Source organism: Tamandua tetradactyla, chromosome X (genome assembly GCF_023851605.1).
Source record: "Tamandua tetradactyla isolate mTamTet1 chromosome X, mTamTet1.pri, whole genome shotgun sequence".
Taxonomy (NCBI): domain Eukaryota; kingdom Metazoa; phylum Chordata; class Mammalia; order Pilosa; family Myrmecophagidae; genus Tamandua; species Tamandua tetradactyla.
The window spans coordinates 116208074-116221917 of record NC_135353.1 but is presented as its reverse complement, the minus strand read 5'-3'; the positions used below and the strand labels follow the sequence as shown (position 1 = coordinate 116221917).

Sequence of the window (13844 nt, the reverse complement as noted above, 5' to 3'; positions counted from 1 at the left end):
CAGGCTACCGTATTATAATCCTCAGTTTTGCATAACCATCTTTGCCACCCAACTGTGAGTCCCCTGAAGCTGGGAACTTTAAAACATTAATCACCAAATTTCCTGCCTCCTATTGCACGAGGCACGGCACATAGTAGGCACACACTCACCAGGACTGACCTCTCTCTCTCAGAAATGTGGTGCACTCCCTTTTCATCGCTCCCTTCTGCCTTTCCAAAACACTGAACGGTGCAAAGTTATTATTAATAATAATGACTATTGCTGACTAAACACACGCTGTGTGCTAAGCACTTTGTATATGTCATCCTATTTAAGTCTCACAGCAATCACAATGAGATGGGTTATTTATGAATTGGCTAGCATATCAGATGTACAGTTGTGTAGGATGCCTCCCAATCTTATAAGGAAATTTCAGAGAAGGAAAAAATAGGTTGCTTTCACAACAGATAGAATGATAATAATTGTAAAGTGTTTATAAAGAGGGGAATATGGGGTGTATTTGGGTGAATGCAGTACACTGTATCCTGGAATCTAGCAGGAAATCACAAGGCCTGGCTATACAGTCATATTACCACTAACAAAAGGTCTAAAAATCACATAGTTACAAGGAAACACAGTGGTACTAGTGACCTGGTACATATCAGGTGAGAACGGTCATAAATTTACATCTTAAAATGTTAGAGAAATAATCCTGATCAGCCACACAGCTCTGGCTCGTCATCTTTGTTTTGAAAATAATGTTTTGTGTGTTCTGCTCTACCTCTAGAGGGCAGGGCAGCAGCAGCCATTTTTTCCATTCTTGGTCCTCAGGCTTCCATCCAGATTAGGACTTTGATCGGAGTGTTGGGCAGGAAGGAAAGTTTCGGATACATTTTTGTAGAAGGCAACGTGAACCTTACATACTGGCAAGTGGAGTTTCATTCCCATTTACTACTTGGGGAAACTGAGGCTCTGGAAGTTAAGAAACTTGCCTAGAACTTGCATGGTGTCTTCCTTCCACAGCACCACACTTTTTTTTTTTTTTTAATCAATGCTAAGGTCCCAGAGAGCTTAAGCTGCGAACATTCTCCCCTGTGATCAATGTTCATTATTCTCCTAGGGAACACAGTAGAGAATGACCCAGAGGGGGCTGCAGCTTCTTGTGACTCTGAAACACAGTGTCTGGCCCAGGGTCTGAGGCCAATAAAAATTTGATGGGTAAATAAGTGACTCCCCACAGGACTGAATAGGCCCTATGCAGGCTGTTTTGCTTCTTCAGGAGCAGAAGAGCTTTGCACTGACGCTCAAGATCATGGTGTGACGTGGAGATATAACAATGAGCAGATTCGCCTAAAAGTCCCCCAAATCTTGTCTGACTCTGACACCCCGTGATTCTATGAATGGGGTGACTGATGAGTGTAAGAAGCAGAGAGAGTAGAGGCTAAACAGCTCCAGGCAGTTTGGGGAAAAAGCCATACCAAAGTCAAGAGAATTCTGAAGTTGTGTCACTTTCTCTAAAGGAGTGTTGGAAAGAAGAAAACTTTGGGTATTCCCATTCATTAGCATGCCAGGACTTAATCTGATGTTTATCTGTATACTCAACATTTATTGACCAGTTACTGTATGTGAACTATGTGTTTCCACAGCTTACAGCTCCTTCACTCATGCCCACACCATCTAGGCACACAAAATATGCATTCAATATTTGCTAGTTAAATCCGAATCTGAAGGGGCTCTCGATCTAGTAAGGGGGGCACAAGATGCAAACAAATAACCAGCACAGGATCAATGGTCAGAGAGAGATGGAGCATCAGGAGGGAAGAGATGGCAGCTGAGCTCAGCCTGGGAAGTAGATACAGCATCCCAGGAGAAAGGAACAGCAGAAACAAAGACCCAGAGGCCATTAGGAGTGAGGTGACAACGGGGGAACACAGTTCAGTGTGGCTGGAGCACGGTCTGTAAGAACGGGACTGTAAAAGGATGAGAGGAGAAAGTTAAGTTGGAGACATATTATAGGAGGACAGTGCATGGCAGGCGGAGGTGTTTTGACATCTTCCTGTAGGGTAAAGAGTGTAAAGCCATGGGAGCTGTCCTGCAGAAAGCTTGGCTTAGCTGTCACTCCTTGGGAGGCTTGATGGAGGAAGAGCAGGAGGGACAAAAGACTATGGCAGTAACCCAGGAGAGGATCATGAGATAGAGTGTGACTACAACTGGGAGTTCTGTTAGGGAAGCTCGGGGCCATGCATGGTATTTCTTTAACGTCTTTAAACCCTGCCTGCAGGAGGCAATGTTGTACCACAGGCTTGGGGGTCAGATGGTTCTGAGCTCCATCCCAGCTCTGACACTGCCCAGCTGTAACCTTGGGGAGGTCACCGCACCTCACTGATTCTCATTTCCTTGTCTGAAAAATGAAGTGAATAATAACCTCCAGTAGACACAAGCCAAGGTATGCCAAGGGTTGTCAGTAGCCACCAATAGAAAGGAGAGGGGCATGGAATGGATTTTCCCTCACAGCTTCCAGAAGAAACCAACCTGCCAACACCTCCAAAACTGTGAATGAACAGATTTTCATTGTTTCAAGCCAATAATAATAATAACAACATCCACCTGGCAGGGACTCTGTGCAATGAGCTAAGAAGCAGGATTGCATGGTGGACAAGAATGCTGCAGACTCCTGCGCTCCTTACAGTGCCTTCACAGTTCTGACACTTATTGTTTGATCTTGGGTACATTATCTAATCCTTCTGGGCCTCAGTCTTCTCATCTGTAGAATGGGGTTAATAACAATATCTACCTCGAAGGACTCCTGTGAAAGTCGAATGAATTAATACAAGGAAAAGGCTCAGAAAAAATGGTGCTTGGCGCACAGTAAGTGCAGTTAAAAAAAAAAAAGTTAGCTATTATTACATAAACCCACATAGGGCGGTTCCTGGCACACAGAAGGCTGAGACTCACTCAGGACACATGTGGCCTCTTCTTTGTGCCCCAAGCCTTTGCTATGCTCCCAACAAATCCAGAAGCCATGGGAAGCAGGGGTGGAACAGATGAGAAAAGGGAAGCAGACAGCAAGCCCGCGTCTGGATTCTTCCTCCCACCTCTCCCTCCATTGGACACCAGGAGGCCACCCACTCTCCTTCAAAGCTCTCCACCCCTCCCTCACCCTGGACCCATGGAATGGCTTGGCCTGCCCCGATCCCACCTTCTTCTTAGAACCTCTAACTCTCACCATCCTTGCTACACATTTTATTCTGAACCCAGTCTGTACAGCATGACTGAGCCTGGAACTCTCTCTAGCTGGGGAGGGGTGGTGACGGTCTACAGGCTCACAGAACACGGCGTTTTTTCAGCCTGGTGGTCCCTCCTGCTCTTTGCACACAACCAAGAAAATGTTTGTGGATGACAACAACCCATCTCTGCCCTGGATCTAGACAGAGAAGCAAGATTCCTCTAATACTCATTAAACTCAACATTATCATTTCCTCCCACACCAAGCATAATGCTCACAACACAGTGTGTGTGTGTGTGGGGGGGGGGGGAGATAAATGATTTTCCCTCTGGGGAAGAAGGAGAGACCCCTGAGAAAAAGAGCCAAGACCCTAAAGGAGACAGACTTCCCCAGAGCCCCCCCCCCCCCGGGCTTGCTCTCTCTCTCATTCACTCCTTCTCAGTGCCCTCGACCCCTGCCTGCCAGGAGCATGCTAACACGCCCGTGCATGCGGAAAGACAGCCCAACAGGCATGCGTTAGACCACGCATTGCCCAGGTTGTCAAGAACATCAGACCAGCCCCTCTTGTGGCTGTCCCCAAATGTGAGCCAGCTTGTGGGGGGGTGGAGGGGGGGGTGGGGCAGAGGATAGAATGCTACCACCAAACCAGCTTCAGCCCACCACCGCCTACAGCAGAACCGGAGCTAAGCCCATGCAAAAAGCATGAACAACGCAGCTCTCTTCACCATGGAACAACTCAGCAGTGGCCCCTAGGACTCCCATAAATCATTTCAGCTGCCGGAACCACAAGAGGGGCTGAGGCCAAGACCACTAATGAAAGCAGAGCTCCTTTTCTGATCATCTGGAAGAGGCAATAACAATTCCGGGGGGGTGGGGGGTGAAGACCTGAGCTTTGGTTGGGAGCAACAGCAACTTAAAAACAAAAACCCCAAACAAATGCCCCCCCCCCACACACACACACATACAGAGAACCAGTGTTCAGAAGGAGGTAGGGACTTATTTGGCTTCTATAGCTGCACTAGAAGGCCACACCCAGAGCACAGCAGCAGGGATACCGGCATACTGGAACCTGTCCAGGAGAGACAGTGCAGGAGGATGTGAGAATCCTGGGCAGATGTTATGGGTGGGGATGGACGTGACAGCTGATGTCAAATGCAGTCGAGAGGGAAAGTTCTACAGACTGGGAGTCTGTCTTATCAGTAGCATGACCCCCTATGGGTCACTTCGCCTCTCCGAGCCCTCTGTTTCCTCAGCTGTAAATTGTGCATTGTGGTGACAGACGTACAGAAACCTTTTGAGGACTAACCAGGCAGGACAGGACCTCAAAAGAGCTGCAGCTGGGCCCAGGCCCCACTCGCCACTGTTTCTCCACCAGAGGGAGCCTGGGGACCAGGAGCGCCCAGCCTGTTCCAGCTCTACCTATCCTCCCCCAATGCTGCAGCCTCTGCTGCTCAACTCCCACCCTGCCTGCCCTCGCCTCCAGCGGCAGCCTTCTCACCCACTCCTCACAAACCCAGAACAGGCCTAGCAGGGGAGTCGTTTGCAGCAGCTGTGGTGGCAGCAATGACTACCCCGCACCAACAGGCCCTCCTGATGCTGACCAAGAGGAAGAGTGCCAAGGATGGAGACAGACATCTTCCCTCCCCCATCGACTCCCCCACTCATCCCAGAGTCTTCTCCTCCTGCTCAAATCCTCTAAATAGCTGAGGCTTTCTTGGCTTCTCCCAGTTCAGCACCTGCCTGGGTCCTGAGGCCAAGAGATTCCTATGGGTTCAAAAAGTCTAGCGCCAAAAAAATAAAAATAACAGACCTTGGAGACAGGCAGTGAGGAAGGGCCCTTCATCTTGGAGCCTCAGTGTCCTCATCTCTAAAATGGAATTGATAACGCTCACTACACAGGGCCTGCTGTGAGGGCTGAAAGAGGTAATAATGGATCTGCAAATAATAGCTAATATATGGTTGGGAGAAATTCAAAGTACTATCTGAACCCCCTTATTAATCCAGTAGGAAATGTGAAATGAGGAAATCCAACAAACGATGTGGAGGGTGCATTAAAAAGAGGAAAAGACCAAGGCCTGAACAGATGGCAGAAGCATAGATCTCAACAGCAAATGGGCTTCCTTCCAGCCAGCCAAGAGATTCAGAACCATGTCTGCAGGATAGAGAATCTGAGGATAATGGAACCTTGGAATTGAGAAAGGCACAGGTAATTTCATCCAGCTTTATACATGATTCAGGAATGATGATTTCTCTAGCTCCCCTACACTCCAATTTCCCCTACCCTGCCCTGGCCTCTGCTGGATATGTCCAGCCAACCCCCCACCCCCACCTCTTGAGGCAGCCCAATGCATCACCAGACAGGCAGGTTGGAAGGTTCTTTCTGATTTATCCCAAATCTTCTTATTGCTCCTGGTTCTGCTCCCTAGAGCCATATACAATGAGACTGCTTCCTCTGTCACCGGCCTGATCCTTCTAGAAAAGTCTTCTGCGGCCAGGCCACATTGCCCCCATCCAGTCTTCCTCTACCCCCATCCCACCATGGCTTTCTCCTGAATAAGCCTTGGTCTATCTGTATCGCTCTTTCAGTGTGGTGGCCCAAGCTGCACATGATCCTCTAGGAATGGGCTCCTAGCATCCGGACCTGGGCAGGAGAACCCATGTCTCTCACCCCTACACTACTCTGGGGCAGTCCACACCACCCAGTTGAGGGTGTGCTGCAGTAGAGCCCTGTGAGGCCCTCTAGCTGCAGCTGCTGCTCCTGGGGCCCAGCCATCTCAACCCAGCACCCCAGCCTGCTGCCTCACCACGGGGGAGTTGCAGAGAGCTGTCTCCCGGCAGATTTCCTGAGGCAGAAGGCTTCCCCACCCCCAGCCCAGCCTCCAAGAGACACTCTACTGGTTGTGGCACATGGTAGGACCAGCTGAGCAGTGAGAGGAGGGGGAAGCCTGTCCATTTGCTAGAGGACTTCATACTTGCTCTGTGGCGTGGCTGGATTAGTCACAGAACCATCAAATCTAAGTTGGAGGGGCCTTTAAAGAGCATCCAAGCCAGCCTTTGGCTTTTAAAAAGATAAGGGAGAACTGACAGCCTGAGAGAGGAAGGGACTCAGTCAAGGTCACAAAGCCAATCTGCAGCAGAGCTGGAAAGGGAAGCCAGATCTCCTAACTTGCAGTTCCAGTGTTCTTTCTAACATGGCAGAAAATAATCAGGGAGCTTTCAGGGAAGCCCTTTTAGACTGCATGCCCTTGACTCCCTCTGCCTGATACACTCAAACCAAACAGTTCATGATGATACCTACATGGAAAAAGTGGACCCAGCCCTATCTTCTACCAATTCAAGAGACAAGACATATTGCTAAGGTGTCCTAAATAGGCAGACATGCAGACCCCAGTATAGAAATTGAAATTGATCCAAGAGGAGGAGAGATGTATACAGTTCCCTTCCTAGTACGGCTCTTTATGATTAGGTGTTGTTTTCCTTGCAGGGTGGAGAAGGGGTGGACTTTGAGGAACTAGCCCAGGGCCTGGCCTCCATCTTTGCTTCCCCGTGTTTGTTCCCCCGGGGCCCGGACGTGCTGCAGTTCCCCTCAGAGGGATGTCTCAGCCTCTAGCAGCCATTCTGGTCCCCACCTGCCTCACTGGAAAAGGATGGAGCAGAGACTGCCAGGGAAGAGATGAGACCTGCAGTCAGGACCTACGGAGGAGACCCCAACAGGCTTTCTCTCCTTGGGGTTCTGAATTGACAACACCGTCACTGGCAGTAAAAAAAAAAAAAAAAAAAAATCTCAACCAGCACACCCCAAACAAACAAACAAATAAATAAATAAATAAAAAGCAATCTTCTGGCAAGGATATAGCTAGGAGTTGAGGAAAGGAGGTGGTGGTGGTGGTGGTGGTTATGGTGACGGCTCTAGCCTCTCACTGGCCAAGGCATATGTCTGAGGGAAAGGAAAGACTCCTGCACTCATCTGGCCAACCCAGTCTGGGGTGGAGGGGTGTCGGTGGATGAGTGGGACTGGCTTCTCCTGATGAGTTGGGACAGGATGAAAGAGTGTGTGTGTGTGTGGGGGGGGGGGGGGTAGAAAGAGAGGAGGAAATGGAATCGAGCACAGGCTTCTTACTCTTATCAGCCGAACAAGTTGGAGAGGTATCTAGAGGGAAAGAGCCAGGGAGGCACAAACACACGTTTCTTACTTTCTCTGGAGGGTTGTGGCCGGGCTGGTGCTGGTACTGGTGCTGTGGCCTCCGCCGGCCCCGGGGCTGGAGCTCCTGGATGCGCCACGACTCAGCTGGCCCCGCTCCCGCGGCGGCCGCTGCCCCACGCCCACCGCCGCCGAATAGCCGGCTTCCTTCTCGCGGCCCGAGTGCGCTGGCCCTGCCTCCCGCCCGCCGCGCTCGCGCCCCAGGGCTGGGTTTTCCTGGTGCAGGTGGCACTGGGTCACGTCGCGCTCGCGGGGTGGGTAGGCAGTGTCCTGGAGCGGGTAAGAGGCGTCCCGCTCCTTGTCCCGATACACAGCCTCCCGGTTCTGGTAGGCGCCATCCCGGCTCGGGTAGCCCACATCCCGGGCCGTCTGGTGGAACTGGCTCTCCCGCAGCTCGCGGTGGTGGAACTGGGTCTCACGCAGGTTCTGGTACTGGCTTTCGCGGCCGGGGCTATCCCGCGCGCCGTGGGGGTCCCGGTGCAGTTCCCCGCGGTGCAGCTGGCTCTCCTCCCTCAGGTCGCGGTTCTCCTGAGTGAGCTGGTCCAGCTGGCCCTCCAGTTCTTCGATGCGTCGCCGCTGGGTCTCCAGCAACTGCTGCTGGCTCTCGATGATGTTGTTCAGCTCCAGCAGGTACTCTACTGCCCGGTTGGGGCTCTCAGAGCCCGGGCCGCCCGGGGGCCCCGACCCCGCCTCCATCCTGGCGGCCCAGGGGCAGGGGAAGGGGCAGGAGAGCCCGGTCCCCGCTCTCTCACGACGCCACCCTCCCCCGGGCCCAGCCGGGGGAGGGGGCCGGCGGGACGCGAGGGCGCGCACCGGGCTTGAGGGCCCGGGGGCCCGAGGGGGCCCGGGAGACAGCGCTGGGGCCGGCGGCACGGGGAGCAGGAGCTGAGGCTGCCGCCGCTGCCGCCGCCGCCGCCGCCGCCGCCACCGCCACAGCTCGGGAGGACGCGGCCCACGGCGCTCCGCCCGCTGCGGAGTCACTGCGCAGCGCGGCCGCGCGGGACCGCCCCGGCCGCCGGCCCGCCCCCCGCCCCTGCCCCCACCCGGCTCGCCCGGCCCGCCCCCGCGCGCCCCACCTGCCGCCGCCAACAGCGCCTGCAGCTGGACGGACCCCTAGGCACCGACGCCAGGCCGGGACCAGTCCCATCGCAGCCCTCCCGAGATCTCGCCATTCCACCCGTCCCAGGATCTTCGCCCGAGGCAGCCTAAAGAAACCCTCCAACCCAGCCGGTTTCAACGTCCCTGGGGTCCCATCCTAGAGAGCCAGCTCCGGGCAACCCGCCGATTCCCTGTCCCAATCCCTAAATCTGCCCATCTCAACCAGTGTCCGATTTCCCATCCCAGCCACCTCATCGACCTCCTATCTCAGGTGGCCACCCACCAGCCCCCATCACAGGCTGACCCTGGACCTCCCATTCCAGCCAGCCCCAGGTCCCCCCAACCCACCAGTCTCTAGATCTCCCAACCCAGTCAACCTCAGGATCCCCCATTTTAGCCAGCCCCTGGGTCATCCAACCCAAGCAGTCCAGGTTCCCCCATCCCAATAAGCACTGGGCCATCACAGCCAGTCTTAGAAACAAGGCTCCATTCATCGGTCCAATCCTCATTTTCTGCCCTCCTTTGGAAACACTCTCCCCATTCATTCCATCATCTCCACCCAAAGAAATTGTACCCATCCTTCAAGTTTTAGCTCAAATGCCACCTTACTGAAGCCAACCCTGATTTCCCTAGCCAGAGAAACGCTCTCTCTCCTCTTGACCTCCCACTGCACTTTCTCTGAACCTCTCTTATGGCACTTGCAGCACAAGTGAAACTTTGCTTTATAGCACGTTTCTTAGTGTTTTTGTCTTATGTCCTCTGCCTAGAGTGAGTTCCTTAAAGCCAGAAAGGCTTAACTAAATTAATGACTTAATTTAGCTTGGTGAGGAGGTTAGAGGAGAAGAAAAAGCAAGTTACACAGTCAGAGAAATTTAAATTTTTAAATTAAAGGTTTAAATTCCACCTTCTCCTCTCTGAACTTTCATTTATCTATCAATAACACTTACCTCAGGGGGTTGATCTTGGGAAAAAGCATGCAAGAACACATTACACAGAAAAGACAACTCCACGGATGGGAGAAAATATTTCCATATCATATATCTGATGAGGTGCTTGTATCCAGAATATACAAAGAACTCTTGCAACTCAACAATAAAAAGACAAATAGCCCCATTTTAAAAAAGTGGCCAAAGGATTTGAATAGATGTTTCTGCAAATAAGATACACAAATGGCAAATAAGCACAAGATGCTCGACATCGTTAGCCATTATGATAGCTAAAATCAAAAAGGCAATGTTTTTGAGCATATAGAGAGCCTTCATTTATTGCTGGAGGGAATGTAAAATGGTGCAGCAGCTTTGGAAAAACCATTTGGCAGTTCCTCAAAATGTTAAACATAGAGTTACCATATGACCCAGGAATTCCACTCATAGGTAAATACCCAAGAGAAATGAAAACATATGTCCCCACAAAACTTGTACATTATTCCTGATAGCCCCAAAGTGGAAACAACTCAAATGTCCATCAATTGATGAATGGGTAAACAGAATGTGACACATCCATACGATGAAACATTATTCAGCCATAAAGAGAATCGAAGTACTAACACTTGCTAAAATATAAACTTTGAAGACTTAGATGAACTTTGAAGACATACTAAATGAAAGAAGTCAGACACAAAAGGACATATATTGTATGATTCCACGTATGTGAAATGTCCAGAATAGGCAAATCCAGAGAAACAGAAAGTAAAGTAGTGGTTGCCCGGGGCTAGGGTGAGGTTGGAAGAATGCGGACTGCCTGCTAATGGGTACTGTTTTTTTTTTTTGGTGGGGTGGAGGGGACAAATATGTTCTAAAATCAGATTGTGGTCATTATTGCACAACTCTGTGAATCTACTAAAAACCACTGAATTGACTAAACCGCATTTTATGGTATGTGAAGTACATCTCAATAAAGCTGTTTAAAAAATACCGTACACAGAGTCTAGCACATAATAACTACAGTAATAATAGCTAACACTTCTGTGGTTGTGGAGTGACTTGCTACAACACTGCAACACAGAAACACAGGTTTAGGCAACAACAAAAACTTTCAACAGATGATTCCTTTACCACTGGCACAGTATAAAAGAGTCCATAAGGGGCAAATAATCTCCGTGTCACACACACAGCAGGGAGTCCAAAAGGGCAAGGGAAGAATTCCCATCAGGACCAGTCTCAAGGGTGGCGGAAACTGCTCAGACAGGGGTCGGGAGGTGGCATAGCTACACACCCCCTTTGCCTCAGAGAAGAGACACAAGTCTATATTGTTGGATTGGGTTTTTTTATCCACCAAGAGGGGAGGGGACCCTGCCGCTGAGAATTCCTGTTCTGATGAGCATCTGGGGCTGCTTGTTCCCTTTCCGGGTTTAAGGTCTGGCCCTGCCTTTTCAGTATACTAAACACCTCCACCACGTTGTGGAATGGCACACAATAGAACGGGGGTGGGATGGGGGTGGGGTGCGGGGGGAGTGGGGTTAGCGAAGGCCTGGAGGATGGCCGCTTGGCATTTGTTCCTAACTTCCCCAGAGAAGGAGGGAGGGGTAGGTAAGGGCTAGGCAGATGGCTGCTTAACAGGTGTCTGTGATTCCCTAGCAATGGTGCTTTACCGGGTGCCAGGCACTGTGCTAAGCACTTTACATATGTCAACTCACTTCATCCTCCTGACGATTCTATGAAGTAGTGTTTTAGTTTGCTAAAGCTGCCAGTATGCAACACACGAGAAATGGATCGGCTTTTAACAAGGGGATTCATTTAGTTACAGATTTATAGTTCAGAGGGAAGGCACCTAGCTTTCATCTGAGTATGTCACATGGGAAGGCACATGGCGATCTCTGCTGGCCTTCTCTCCTGGCTTCTGGGTACCAGCGACTTTCGACGGGGCAATTCCTTTCTGCATCTCCAAACATCTGGGCTGAGCTGCGAGTGCTGAGATGAGGTATGCTGAGCTGCTGAGCATACCTCTTCTGACCACTCTCTTTTAAGCCTCCAGCTAATTAAATTAAATTTCACTCATTGTGGATGGCATTCCCCTTAGCAGACCAACCGCAGATGTAATCAGCCATAGATGAATTTCACATACTCATGATTTAAGTCCAGAGAAACAGAATAACAGGGCATCGTGACCTGGCCAAGTTGACACCTGAACCTAACTACCACAAATAGGTACTATTATTCCCTTCATTTTACAGATGAGAAAAATGAAGCACAGAGAGGTTGAGTGACTTGGCTAGGGACAGACAGGGGCATAGCCAGTATGCTCAGATATTTCCTTATCACATCTTTATATCTTCCCCTCAGGACTTTTGACAAAATAGATGCTCCACAAATTTTAAATTAATATATCCATCAGATATTTCTATTCATCCAGCAAACATTTACAAAGCATTTAGTACGTGCTAAACAATACCTGTTTTTCTGTCCTTATCTCTGCTTCTTTTCATTCAAGAGGGGGCAGATGGGTACAAAGATTCATTCACAAATATTTATTGAGTGTCTAGCATGTGTCAAGTGCTGTTTGAGAAACTGAGAATATAGCACTGAACAAAATAGACAATTACTGACCTCATAGAGCTGACATTTTAGTGGGGGAGAGAGATAGATAATAAATAAATAGTAGAACGTAGAGAGCATATTGGATGGTGAAAAACAAAGCAGAGAAGGATGATGGAAAGGTCTGGGTGAATCAGACATAGTCTGTGTGTTCAGAGAGCTCCCAGCCTAGTCGGAAACATGCAACCAGAAGTTACAAATGCAACCAACAAGACAGACCGTGCAAAGTGCTGAGTTGAGGCACGAAGCCAGGGCTGCTGGGAGGTCTTTATGAAGTGAAGGTATTTGAGCTGAGCTTAGGATTTCGACAGATGGACGTGGTAGAGCTGAGCAATACTTGCTGAAGGGAACCATGTACAGTGGGAGGAAAGGCACAGAGGCAGGAAAACTGTGTGTTTAAGGAACCACATGTAGTTTAGCTCTGTATATGTGTGTGTGTGTGTGTGTTGTAAGGGATAGGAGATGGGAAGACATGGCTTGACTCTGCTTGGAGAGGACTCTATCACCCAAATGAAGAATATGGATTTTCTCTTATAGGCAATAAAAAGTCATGGAAGCAGGAAGCAGGGAAGCGGCATGGTAGGAGGGAAGGGGGACCTTCATGGCTATTATATGTAACGAATATTACAGACTACAAGATGAGTTTTGTATTGATTCATTGTTGTTTAGCAGACACTGTGGCACTACCTCCTTTGCCTGCCTGCTGCCTCCGAGAGTCATTTCCCAGAAGCCTCAGCCCCTGGTGTATTTGCACTTAACTCCCCCTGCCCTAAGGCCAGCTTTGCCAAGGAATGCGGAGCTGGAGAAGGAAAGAGCCCTGAGAACCACATCTCACCTCTGCTGATATCCAGTCAACAAAAACTTGTCATAATAATGAGATCCATGAACCATTTTCCTTGGATGCAAAGGTGGCATCTGTTCAAACTGTTTTTTTCCTACTGGATTCTCACAGCTCTGTCCATGAGCAGACTCTCTCCTATACCTGTCAGCTGCCAGGCAAGAGATGGGAAAATCGGAATAAAGAAAAACACATCATCGTTATTTCCCTCAAAGGGTTTACAGTCCAGAGTTCCAGAGCTGCAGGGACCTCAGCCATGCTCTCATTTTATGGATAAGGATCTGAGAGAAGTGACTTCCACATAATTGCTGTTTGACCACCGGGCCACATTTTTTTCTTGTGCTATTTCCTGAGGTCTGGTGGGCCAAAGGGTTTTTTTTTTTTTTTTTTTTTTTTTTTTTTGCATGGGCAGGCACCAGGAATCGGACCCAGGTCTCGGGCATGGCAGGCAAGAACTCTGCCACTGAGCCACCGTGGCCCACCCTGGGCAATGGGTTTTAAGACTGTAGTCTTTAGAAGGCAGAAATGTAGGAAAGTGACCATCTGTGAGGAACACAGAAGAAAAAAGGCAGGAAAAAGGAAGACTATTCTCTGTGGAGATCCCTAAAGAGATAGAGGTGCTTAAAACTGAGACAGCTTTTGGCTAATTAATTAATTATCCTGCCTGTCCCCCCTAGTGGGGGAAGGGGCGAGATGTATCCAGAGTACATGTAAGTCTTGCACAGTCACACGGAAAACAATCTTAATAGGCTGGCTAGTCTAGAGTTTCGCTTCAGGAAAAAAAAAATTCTCTCAAGATGATATGTAAGCTTTATCCTGTCAGAACATAAAACCACAAAACCCAATGCGTTTCCAATTTTGTCCTAGCTGCCATAAACCTTTAAGCCAAATTCAGAGTCCAATTATAATCCAGTTCATTTTAGGTACCTGGCAACATTTATTTATCCTGCTTTTACATGGTCTCTGGTC

The 13844-nt window shown here is 49.6% G+C and overlaps 1 protein-coding gene across 3 annotated transcripts in view; it reads right to left on the bottom strand.

The window, feature by feature from the left end:
- The window catches only part of IQSEC2 (IQ motif and Sec7 domain ArfGEF 2), an 83268-nt gene extending 75098 nt beyond the window's left edge, over positions 1-8170 (bottom strand). For 2 of the 3 annotated variants that reach the window (XM_077145282.1, XM_077145283.1), the window contains exon 1: positions 7399-8170. In XM_077145282.1, the coding sequence (XP_077001397.1) occupies positions 7399-8102 (704 nt within the window). In that variant the 5' untranslated portion in view covers positions 8103-8170. The remainder of the gene's footprint in view (positions 1-7398) is intronic. The other variant, XM_077145281.1, reaches the window with a different exon arrangement.
- Between the last annotated feature and the right edge of the window lie 5674 nt (positions 8171-13844).